The 12,802-nt window shown below is 45.8% G+C and overlaps 1 protein-coding gene across 2 annotated transcripts in view; it reads right to left on the bottom strand.

Annotated features, from left to right (window-relative positions):
• CMPK1 (cytidine/uridine monophosphate kinase 1) overlaps positions 1 to 12,407 on the bottom strand; it is a 43,728-nt gene extending 31,321 nt beyond the window's left edge. For both annotated transcript variants that reach the window (XM_025389129.1, XM_025389136.1), the window contains exon 1: positions 12,094 to 12,407. In XM_025389129.1, coding sequence (XP_025244914.1) covers positions 12,094 to 12,264 — 171 coding nt within the window. In that variant the 5' untranslated portion in view covers positions 12,265 to 12,407. The remainder of the gene's footprint in view (positions 1 to 12,093) is intronic.
• Between the last annotated feature and the right edge of the window lie 395 nt (positions 12,408 to 12,802).

Below are 12,802 nucleotides of genomic sequence, written 5' to 3'. Positions count from 1 at the left end.
TAAAAATACAAAATTAGCCGGCATGGTGGCACATGCCTATAATCCCAGCTACTCAGGAGGCTGAGGCAGAAGAATTGCTTGAACCTGGGAGGTGGAGGTTGCAGTGAGCCAAGATCACGCCATTGCACTCTAGCCTGGGCAACAAGAGCAAAACTCCACCTCAAAAGAAAAAAAAAAAAAAAAGAAATTAAATTGCTACTTTTTTTCTCCTAATTTCTATGTATCATTTCTTCAAACAGCTACTAACTTGTTATAAAATACTTATTAAGAATTGTTTGGAACTCATTACTTACTTAATATAGCTGTTAGGTATTTCTTTGTGCACTAGGGTTTTCATGGAAAAAAAACTGAGACACTAAGGGCATCATAAACTGAGAACATTTGGGAGTCTTTAAGCTAAAATCTGAAGGATGACTAGGCATTTCAAAAACCATGTAGTAGAATGAAGGCCAGGTGTGGTTGCTCACGCCTGTAATCCCAGCACTTTGGGAGGCCGAGGCAGGCAGATCACCTGAGGTCGGAGTTCAAGACCAGCCTGGGCAACACGGTGAAACCCCATCTCTGCTAAAAATACAAAAAATTAGCTGGGCATGGTGGTACACGCTTGTAAATCCAGCTACTCGGGAGGCTGAGGCAGAAGAATCGCTTGAACCCGGGAGGCAAAGGTTGCAATAAGCCGGTATCATACCACTGCACTCCAGCCTGAGCAACAGAGCCAGAGTCTGTGTAAAAAAAAAACAAATAAATAAATGAAAAACATGTAGTGAAATGAGAGGGAAAAGACAGGGTCCCCACCCTTAAAGACATTACACTCTAGTTAGGGAGGCAAAACTGAAAGATAAACAGTTTCAAAATAATTTACAGTTAGGCCGGGCATGGTGGTTCACACCTGTAATCCCAGCACTTTGGAAGGCTGAGGCGGGTAGATCACCTGAGGTCAGGAGTTTGAGACCAGACTCGCCAACATGGTAAAACCCCATCTCTACTAAAAATACAAAAATTAGCCAGGTGTGGTGGTGGGCTGTAATCTCAGCTACTTGGGAGGCTGAGGCAGGAGAATCGCTTGAACCCGGGAAGTGGAGGTTGCAGTGAGCCGTGACTGTGCCACTGCACTCCAGCCTAGATGACAGAGTGAGACTCCATCTTAAAAAAAAAAAAAAAAGAAAAGAAAAGAAAAAAAATAATTTACAGTTAAACTTTAATATCTGCAAAGTTCTTTCATATCTGTTTGCATTCAAGGGAGTGTTTTTTGTGTCAGCCTCACTTATGTCAGTTTACTCTCTCACACTTTACTCAGAATTAAATCCTCCAATAACCCTATACAAGGATAACTGCTTTGAGCGTTTTCCATCTCCCAGCTGCTTCTTTCCCATTGTCCTTCAAAATTGAGCTCATACACATCACCTCCTCTGGGAAGCCCTCCCTGACTCATTAAACTGAAATGTAGATGTCCCCTCCCTTACCTAAACGGTATATTTGGTATATTTATATCATAGGATTTATCATTCTATCCTGTAGTCATCACCAATTAATTTCCTTGTTTCCTCACTACATTGTAAACTTTTGGCAGCAGGGTCTGTCGTCTTTTTTTTTTTTTTTTAAGACATGGTCATGCCCAGGCTGAAGCACAGTGGCATGATCATGACTTATTGCAGCCTTGACTTCTCATGCTCAGGTGATTCTCCCACCTAAGCCTCCCAAGTAACTGGGACCACAGGCACGCACCACCAGGCCTGTTAATTTTTTGTAGAGATGGGCTTTTCATATGTTTCCCAGGCTGGTCTTGAACTCCTTGGCTCAAGTGATTTTTGCACCTTGGCTTCCCAAAGTGCTGGGATTACAGGCGTGAGCCACTGCACCTGGTCAGTCTGTGTCTTCTTACTCGGTTCAACAACCAATATCACAGTGCCTGGTTTTCTGAATAAATGACAAGTACAGGGAAGTTTATATATATATATACACACACATATATACACACACACACACACACACACTTTTTTTTTTGAGACGGAGTCTCACTGTTGCCCAGGCTGGAGTGCAATGGTGTGGCCTCAGCTCACTACAACATCCTCCTCCCAGGTTCAAGTGATTCTCCTGCCTCAGCCTCCAGAGTAGCTGGGATTACAGCCTCCTGATCCACCCGCCTTGGCCTCCCAAAGTGCTGGGATTACAGGCGTGAGCCACCATGCCAAGTCAGGAAAATATTTTTTTTAAATATACACAGGGTCGGGCATGGTGGCTCACACCTGTAATCCCAGCACTTTGGAAGGCCGAGGCAGGCGGATCACTTGAGGTCTGGAGTTCAAGACTAGCCTGGCCAACATGGTGAAACCCCATCTCTACTAAAAATACAAAAATTAACTGGGTGTGGTGGCATGCGCCTGTAATCTCAGCTACTTGGGAAGTGGAGGCACAGGAATCTTCTGAATCTGGGAGGCGGAGGTTGTAGTGGGCCGAGATCACGACATTGCACTCCAGCCTGGGTGACAGAGCGAGACTCTGTCTCAAAAAAAAAAAAAAAAAAAAAAAATACACACAGCTAATTATGCCATTTCACTTTAAAGAAAAGAATTGCCAGGCACAGTGGCTCATGCCTGTAATCCTAGCACTTTGAGAGGCTCAGGCGGGTGAATCACAAAGCCGGGAGTTCGAGACCAACCTGACCAACATGGTGAAACCCTGTCTCTACTAAAAATACAAAAATTAGCTGGGCATGGTGGTGAGTGCCAGTAATCCCAGCTACTTGGGAGGCTGAGGCAGGAGAATTTCTTGAACCTGGGAGGCGGAGGCTGCAGTGAGCCGAGATGGTACCACTGCACTCCAGCCTGGGCAACACAGTGAGATCCTATCTCGAAAAAAAAGAAAGAAAAAAAAAAAGAAAAATAGGAAAAAAGAAAAGAATTTATTCTCAAAAACCTTAGAAAACAGATTAACAAATTTGTAAAAATTAAAATAATCATCCAAGCTGATATTCATATACTTCTGATAGAAATATAGTAAGTATAATGTTTGTGATGGTTAATTTTTGGTGCCAACTGGACTGGATTAAGGGATACCCAGATAGCTAGTAAACATTATCATCTGTGAGGGTGTTTCTGGAAGAGATTAGCATTTGAAGCAGTTGAGTGAGTACCAGCCTGGGCAACACAGTGAGACCTTGTCTTTACAAAAAATAATTAGCTAGGCCAGGCTAATTGGGAGGTCGAGGCGGGCAGATCACCTGAGGTCAAGAGTTCAAGACCAGCCTGGCCAACATGGTGAAACCCTGTCTCTACTAAAAATACAAAAATTAGCCAGGTGTGGTGGTGGGTGCCTATAATCCCAGCTACTTGGGAGGCTGAGACAGCAGAATCGCTTAAACCTGGGAGGTGGAGGTTGCAGTGAGCCGAGATCACACCACTGTGCTCTAGCCTGGGTGGCAGAGCAAGACTCCATCTCAAAAAAATAAAATAAAAAATAATTAGCCAGGTCTGGTGGTGTCAGCCTGTAATCCCAGCTACTCTGAAGGATAAGGCAGGAAGATTGCTTGAGCCAAGTGGCTGCAGTAAGTGGTGATGGAGCCACTATACTCCAGCCTGGGGGACTGTCCCAAAAAAATAAAAATTGGCCAGGATCAGTTGTTCACGCCTGTAATCCCAGCACTTCGGGAGACTGAGGTGGGTGGATCACGAGGTCAGGAGATCGAGACCATCCTGGCTAACACGGTGAAACCCTGTCTCTACTAAAAATACAAAAAAATTAGCTGGGCATAATCCCAGCTACTCGGGAAGCTGAGGCATGAGAATCGCTTGAACCTGGGAGGCAAAGGTTGCAGTGAGCTGAGATCACACCAGTGCACTCCAACCCGGGCGACACAGCAAGGCTCTAGCTAAATAAATAAATAAATAATAATAAATAAAAATAAAAATCTTAGGCCAGGCGTGGTGGCTCAAGCCTGTAATCCCAGCACTTTGGGAGGCCGAGACGGGCGGATCACGAGGTCAGGAGATCGAGACCATCCTGGCTAACACGGTGAAACCCCGTCTCTACTAAAAAATAAAAAAAACTAGCCGGGCGAGGTGGCGGGCGCCTGTAGTCCCAGCTACTTGGGAGGCTGAGGCAGGAGAATGGCGTGAACCCGGGAGGCGGAGCTTGCAGTGAGCTGAGATCCGGCCACTGCACTCCAGCCTGGGCGACAGAGCGAGACTCCATCTCAAAAAAAAAAAAAAAAAAAAAATCTTAAAGTAGACTGTATTGGTCCATCCTCACACTGCTATAAAGAAATACCTAATAAAACACTGTCTCTACTAAAAACACAAAAATTAGCCAGGTGTGGTAGCACACACCTGTAATCTCAGCTACTTAGGAAGCTGAGGCAGGAGAATCTCTTGAACCTGGAAGACAGAGGTTGCAGTGAGACAAGATCGTGCCAAGGTTTTCTAGCCTGGGTGACAGACTGAGTGAGCCTCCGTCTCAAAAAAACGAACAAACAAAAACACAAAGGAATTAAATCTATAGGTAAAGAACTGAAAGGATATCCATGATACAGTCGGCAAAAAATACAATAATCTCACTTGAAGGTAAAAAATATAAATATTTGCATTTTGTTCACAAGAACATTGAGAAAGAGATGGGGAAGCAGTTCATAACAAGCAGTTACTACTGGTGACCTCGGGATTAGAAAAGATGTAACTTTTCCCAGTGGGCATGTATTACTCTTATAACTTAAAATGGAAAGGCAAAAAACAAAAGTTTTCAAAATTAAGGGCAGTAAATAATCTGAAGATTTTCTCCCCTCCTCCAAGTTGTTAACAAAAATCCCATGTCACAAGCACCCTTAATGAAACAGTGGTGCTTCTGAAGAGTCAAGTATCCCGTGGACCACCTCTTTTACAGATAAACTTTCTTAAAAAAGAAAAAATTTGCTGGGCACGGTGGCTCACGCCTGTAATCCCAACACTTTGGGAGGCTGAGGAAGGTGGATCATCTGAGGTCAGGAGTTCGAGACCAGCCTGACCAACATGAAGAAACCTCGTCTCTACTAAAAATAAAAAATTAGCCAGGCATGGTGGCACATGCCTATAACCCAAACTACTCGGGAGGCTGAGGCAGGAGAACCGCTTGAACCCAGGAGGCGGAGGTTGAGGTGAGCCAAGATCATGCCACTGCACTCTAGCCCGGGCAACAAGAGTGAGTGAAACGCCGCCTCAAAAGAAAAAAATTATTGGCCGGGCGCGGTGGCTCAAGCCTGTAATCCCAGCACTTTGGGAGGCCGAGACGGGCGGATCACGAGGTCAGGAGATCGAGACCATCATGGCTAACACGGTGAAACGCTGTCTCTACTAAAACATACAAAAAACTAGCCGGGCGAGGTGGCGGGCGCCTGTAGTCCCAGCCACGTGGGAGGCTGAGGCAGGAGAATGGCGTGAACCTGGGAGGCGAAGCTTGCAGTGAGCTGAGATCCGGCCACTGCACTCTAGCCTGGGTGACAAAGCGAGACTCCGTCTCAAAAAAAAAAAAAAAAAAGAAAAAAATTATTATTCCACCAAAAGGAAAGAAGCCTATTCTTAAACACTGGACCTTAATATCCAGTGGATTTTCCTATCTACTAGTTTCTTCTAAATGCTGCTCTGTTTGAGAATTTGTAATGAGGAGTTTGGAAATCTCAGCAGATTTTCACAACCATATCATTTATTCATTCATTGAGAGTAAACAGAAGTGATACATGAGAAATACGAGGAAAACAGGCTGGGTATGGTGGCTCACGCCTGCAATCCCAGTACTTTGCAGACTGAGGTGGGAGGATCGTTTGAACCCAGGAGTTTGAGACTAGCCTGTGCAACATAGGGAGACCCCATCTCTACAAAATAAAAAAAAAAATTAGCTAGGCATGGTGGCATGCACCTGTAGACCTAGTAACTTGGGAGGCTGAGGTGGAAAGATCAGTTGAGCCTGGGAGGTGGAGGCTGCAGTAAGAATGAGCCGCGATTGTGCCACTGCACTGCAGCCTGGGCAACAGAGGGAGAGCTAGTCGCAAACAAGAAAGAAAGAAGGAAGGAAGGAAGAAAGGAAGGAAGGAAGGAAGGAGGGAGGGAGGGAGGGAGGGAGGGAGGGAGGGACGGAAGGAAGGAAGGAAGGAAGGAAGGAAGGAAGGAAGGAAGGAAGGAAGGAAGGAAGGAAGGAAGGAAGGAAGGAAGGAAGGAAATCAGCCAGGTGCGGTGGCTCACGCTTGTAATCCCAGCACTTTGGGAGGCCGAGGCAGGCGGATTACCTGAGGTCAGGAGTTTGAGACCAGCCTGGCCATTATGGTGAAACCCCATCTCCACTAAAAATACAAAAATTATCCTGGCATTGTGGTGGGCGCCTGTAATTCCAGCTACTCAGGAGGCTGAGGCAGGAGAATCGCTTGAACCGGGGAGGCGGAGGTTGCAGTGAGCCAAGATCACGCCACTGCACTCCAGTCTAGGCGACAGAGTAATGCTCCGTCTAAAAAAAAAAAAAAGAAAAGAAAAAGAAAAAGGAAAGGAAGAAAGAAAAATCAGAGGAAGACATTCAAACACTTCTGGTCCTGAAAATGGGAGAGCCAACTGCCACTGGAGCGCCCTCTGGGGATTGAATTTTTAAAAATTTTACATCTTCAGGACAAAAAATACACTCTATGAATTCAACCTATTCAACTTATAATTCAGTAAGTGCTTGATAGGCAGTTACTATGTGTCAGGCACAATGTTCAACACTGGGGACACAAAGATAAATGAAATCAAGTTTCTGATTTATATATGCTTAAAGTCAATTATCATCCAAAACTTTTTCTAAGTGCAGTAAGTAGGATGGCCAGGAAAAGTAAGAGTTACCCACACAGGCCTTGGAGGAAGTTGACACAGATGATAAAATGCTTTCTAGGTGAGGCCAGGCGCAACGGCTCCTGCCCGTAATCTCAGCACTTTAGGAAGCTGAGGCACGTAGATCACCTGAGGTCAGAAGATCGAGGCCAGCCTGGCTAACATGGCGAAACCCTGTCTCTACTAAAAATACAAAAATTAGCCTGGCATGGTGGCATGTGTCTGTAGTCCCAGCTACTCTGCAGGCTGAGGCAGGAGAATCTCTTGAACCTAGGAGGCAGAGGTTACAGTGAGCCGGGGTCACGCCACTGTACTTCAGTCTGGGCAACAGAGTGAGACCCTCTCTCAAAAAAAAAAATTTTTTTTTCTGGGTGCTACAGAAAGCAATTTGGCATGGTTATAAGCTTTAGTCATAATTTGTTTATGTAAGCAAAATGTTCACAATCTTTAAAAGAGAGGTTTAAATATTTCTTCCAACTAATGCACGTAAAATTGTGGTTATTTTCAAATATAAATTTAGGTTACATTGACATAATTTCATTTGGGCCAAAACAACAAATATAAATAAAGCTTAATTTTAAAAATTCAAGAATAGGCCGGGCGCGGTGGCTCAAGCCTGTAATCCCAGCACTTTGGGAGGCCGAGACGGGCGGATCACGAGGTCAGGAGATCGAGACCATCCTGGCTAACACGGTGAAACCCCGTCTCTACTAAAAAAAAATACAAAAAACTAGCCGGGCGAGGTGGCGGGCGCCTGTAGTCCCAGCTACTTGGGAGGCTGAGGCAGGAGAATGGCGTAAACCCGGGAGGCGGAGCTTGCAGTGAGCCGAGATCCGACCACTGCACTCCAGCCTGGGCAACAGAGCAAGACTCTGTCTCAAAAAAAAAAAAAAAAAAAATTCAAGAATAACACAGTATTCCCATCATGATTTTATAAATAAACTACTGCACAATAATTCCACTCTGGAAACTTAACTGTAAGTATCACACTGATTTAGAAAATAGCTCATTTTCAAAAACAAATTAGGTATTAGAGGATACAGATTTACAAACAATTAGAAAATAAATTCTCCTTCAAGTCTGGGTATTTGGTTAAAAAAAAAGAAAAAGAACGGGAGGGAGGGAGGGAGGGAGGGAAGGAAGGAAGGAAGGAAGGAAGGAAGGAAGGCAGGCAGGCAGGCAGGCAAACAAAACTGAAAAATATCAGTACAAATAAATGTGCAAAATCAATCCCAAAACCTCCCTCCAATCTTTCCTTCCCAGTACAGAACACTTTCAGAAGATACTGTATCAGACTTGCCTTTACCTTCTCTAGGTCTCCAGGAGCAATCTGCAGAGCAGAATTCACCTCCAGAGAAAAAATACCAGATTCCCTCTAACAACACCCACTTCACTAATTTCAGTACCTTAGAGAGCAAGATATCCTAAGGGTTTTTGGTTTTCTCTTTTTCTTCTCTTTCTGTTAACTGAATATCCTAAGATTCTGTAGCTAGGACTCAAATATGTACTTATGGCAGGCTGAGTTGGAAATCAACATACTAAAGTAACAATTTCAGGTGCCCTGTGAGCTACATTAGCTTCGAACAGATTAATTGGAGAATTTAACGTGGATTTATATAATTTTTTCCCTACAGGAAAAAAGCTCCAAAAATTGCATTATTTTGGAATTTAGTTTATAATTGCCCGTAATAATAAAATATTGAGTCAAAACAAAGAGATTCACAAAGAAAAAAACAACATACCGCTGACTTCACTAACAATAGATATTCCAGTGTCTGTCTAGCCAGCTAGAGAATAGCAACTGCTAAATTATAAACTATTTGGAATTAGTTGATTGACAGCTTAATAAAGTTTATGGCAACTAGACTCAAGAGAAGACATTTTCATTAAAGAAGATAACGGTTGAAAACAGTTTAAGGTCATATAATTGTTGAAATCTTAATAATATAACACATTACAGAACATATCTCATCATGGAATCTTGTAACTGATAATTAACAAGTTAAAAATATTATTTGCCATTACCGAACAGAATAAAGAATAATTGTAGAATGTATAGATTATTATCATTATTATTATTATTATTTTGAGACAGAGTCTCACTCTTTCGCCTAGGCTGGAGTGCAGCGGTACGATCTGGGCTCACTGCAAGCTCCGCCTCCTGGGTTCAGGTCATTCTTCTGCCTCAGCCTCCCGAGTAGCTGGGACTACAGGTGCCCCCCACCACGCCAGGCTAATTTTTGTATTTTCAGTAGAGACGGGGTTTCACCTTGTTAGCCAGGATGGTCTCGATCTCCTGACCCCGTGATCCGCCTGCCTCAGCCTCCCAAAGTGCTGAGATTACAGGCGTGAGTCACCACGCCTGGCCCAGAATGTGTAGATTATTTTTTTAACCGGTGTAGTAGTATGAGTATTACTCATTTAGGTATAGACATTTTAAAGGCATATTATGATTCACAAATAGCATACTGTATTTAAATGCATTCAAATATAACATGCATAAAGTAATTTAAAAGAAAAATACTACTTTGCAATAAAAAATAACCAGTCCAGGCATAGTGCCTCATGCCTATAATGCCAACACTTTGGAAGCCAAGGCAGTAGGATCCCTTGAGTCCGGGAGTTCGAGACCGGCCTGGGCAATATAGTGAGACCTCGTTTCTACAACACCCTAAAAAAAAAGTTAGCAGAGAGTGGTGGTGCACACCTGTCATCCCAGCTACTCGGGAGACTGAGGTGAGAGGATGGCTTGAGCCCAGGAGGCAGAGGTTGGAGTGGGTCAAGATGGCGCCACCGCACTCCAGCCTGGGTGACAGAGAGAGACTCGATCTCAAAACAAACAACAACAACAAAACCCACCAATAAAAATAACCAATATAATAAGATCAGGAAGTTTAAGTGGAGGTAATAAGATCAGAAGTTTAATGGAGAAAAAAAAATATTTGCATCTGTCTCTGTGTGCCAAATATTTTACCTCATTTAATATTCACATATACCACACAAAATAGGCATTTCTATTTTTTCCCTTTTCACAGAAGAACTCAAACTAAAGGTAACAACATCTCTGGGCCTAGAGAAACAGTAAATGGCAGACTCAGGGTTTGAATCCATATCTCGTTGATGCTAAAGTCTTTGCCCCTTCCCCTATCATGCTATTTAAGAGAGATCACATATATTAAACAAAAATTTGAAATCACTCCCATTTTTCACTTCATTTATTTATTTATTTCTAAGACGGAGTCTCGCTCTGTCACCCAGGCTGGAGTGCAGTGGCCAGGCTCTTTAATTTTTAAAAGACAACTGAGAAGGCCGGGCATGGTGGCTCAAGCCTGTAATCCCAGCACTTTGGGAGACCGAGGTGGGAGGATCACCTGAGGTCAGGAGTTCGAGACCAGCCTGACCAACATGGTGAAACCTTGTCTCTACTAAAAATGCAAAAAAATATTAGCAGGGCATGGTAGCCTGTGCCTATAATCCCAGCTACTTAGGAGGCTGAGGCAGGAAAATCGCTTGAACCTGGGAGGCAGAGGTTGCAGTGAGCCGAGATCTCACTACTGCACTCCAGCCTGGTGACAGGGTGAGACTGTCTCAAAAACAAAAACATAACAAAACAGAAAAAACAACAAAAGAAAGTAAAGAGAACCAACAAAAAAAAATTTTTTAAAGAGGATGTAAATGTCACGTATTTTTTTAGTTGGACTAGTTCCACTTTGACACCTAAAAATGATAAATTTTTTTTTTTTTTTTTTTTTTTTTTTTTTGAGACGGAGTTTCGCTTTGTCGCCCAGATTGGAGTTCAGTGGCCCGATCTCTGCTTACTGCAACCTCCACCTTCCAGTTTCAAGCGATTCTCCTGCCTCAGTCTAAGGAGTAGATGGGATTACACGCGCCCGCCACCACGCCAGGCTAATTTTTGTATTTTTAGTAGAGATGAGGTTTCGCCATGTTAGCCAGGCTGGTCTCGAACTCCTGACCTCATGATCCGCCAGCCTCGGCCTCCCAAAGTGCTGGAATTACAGAAGTGAGTCACCGCGCCCGGCAAAATGATCAATATTTATAAATACATCTGTACAACACATAATGACTTGTTGAACTCATCTAACCTTCTCTGGATGCTATTTAGGGAACAAAATACAGGTTGCTTGTTATGAACATATAAGGAGAGAAGCAAAAGCCCAATGCTAATATTGGCCATATCCTAGAAGCGGAGAAAATTAGAAGTTCTAGGTCAAAAAAACTTTTGTTGGTTACAGAGTTTCAGGGCGATTTCACTAGAGGCCACCAATGGTCGCCTCTTCTGTTTCTAGATATCTTGTTTTCCTTCTTTCCCAAGCATTCCCCAGATTGTCCATGAAGCCTTTATTTTTCACAGTGTCAGTGCAGCTAACCAACCATACATCAAGCCCAAAAATTGTTAAAAGAATTGAACTGGTAACCTGTCTTAAAGCAAAAGGAAAAAAAGTAACAGGATTTTACAGTTGGGAGGTGTTTTATATCCTGAGAAAATCTGGGTTCAGAGACTCTTTTTACTGTATTATAAGGGCTAAATGAGGCTGGGAGAGAGGAAGTGACCGAGGGCCGAGCGTGAGCTGGCAGCAGGGCCAAAGGTTTAAGCTTGATCTCAGAACTGCACTCCCGGCTTTCCCCATCCCCGTCCCGGGCCGAGCCTCAGGGCTGGCCCCGCCCTAAAGCTTGCGGGGACTGGGCTCGAGAGCGCCAGCCGCAGCCCACAGCACGCCTAAAATAACACCCCGCCCCACTGGGCTCCTTTCTACGGTAAAGACAGGTTAGGTGACAGTGCGGAGTTTAGAGAACCAGAGGGAAGGCACGGAGAAGAAAAATAGGTCTCCCCTTCCGGCAACTGCGGGCGCACACGGCCTCTAACCCAAATCCGCGCTCCTGCTGCCTTCACCCACCACACGATCAGCTACGTGCTAACCTCTGCGCGCTGGGGGACCCCCAAAGGTTGGCCTCCGGGATCCCTCTCCCAGTCCACTCTAGAGACGAATCTGGTCCCCAAAATGTAAGAAAAGAAGGGGCGCGGGAACAAAGCGACCCCAAACGGTGCCCCCCAAGGCGAGCGGGCGCGGACTACGAGTCCCGGCATGCCGCGCGCCGGCGGCCCTCGGCCACCGCCACGCGGGCGGCGCGGTGGCCGCCGGGACTCGTAGTCTGCGGCCCGGCGACTCCGGGGGGCGGACCAGGGGCGGCGGGACAGGCCGGCCCGCGTCTCGTCAAGCCCCAAGGAGCCAGCCGGCTGCCCGAGCCTCACCTCGACGATGCGGGCGCACTGGGTCCCCTTGCCGGCGCCGGGGCCGCCGAGGACGAACACTACCAGCGGCTTCATGAGACGGGGAGGGCAGAAGAGAATCGGCCGGCGGGTCTGCAGCAGGAAGCTAAGGCCCAGGACGTGGAGCAGTCGGCTGCGGCAGCGGCTCAGCATACACAGCTGCTGGGCCGGACGCTGAGGGAGCTGACAGCGGCCGGCGAGACGCGGGGCGGGGCAGGGAGGCGGTGGGAGAAAGGGGCGGGCTGAGCCGGCGCCCGCCGCGGCCCAGCCGCCGTGGCTGCCCAGGCGTCCGCTGCGCGGTCGGAAGGGGAGGAGCTTCGCGCAGCGGCTGCGTCTCGGAGACACTCTTACAGTCCGCGCCAGCTTTCCTCCACCCGTTAGGTGGTTATTAGCGCTATCTGACGGCAGATATTTTATCCTGCGCCCCCAAGTGTCTGGTGCTGACCTGGAGGCTGGGACGTGATCGGCGGGAGAGCAAAACCCATTGTCTCTGCTCGCAAGGAGTTTCCATTCCAGCCAGTGAGGTACGCGGAGGTAGCCGGTGTGAATGAGTAAACACCAGTACATACAAACGGCAGTACGATTTTGAAGAAATAACAAGTAGGACATAAGATGGCCAGTGTCGCCAGAGAAGGCTTCAGAAGAGGTGACATTCAAGCCAAGACAAAAGGATAGAAAAGAGCGAAACCAG

Source organism: Theropithecus gelada, chromosome 1 (genome assembly GCF_003255815.1).
Source record: "Theropithecus gelada isolate Dixy chromosome 1, Tgel_1.0, whole genome shotgun sequence".
Taxonomy (NCBI): domain Eukaryota; kingdom Metazoa; phylum Chordata; class Mammalia; order Primates; family Cercopithecidae; genus Theropithecus; species Theropithecus gelada.
The sequence above is the reverse complement of the archived record's forward strand: the minus strand, read 5'-3'. Positions and strand labels throughout refer to the sequence as shown.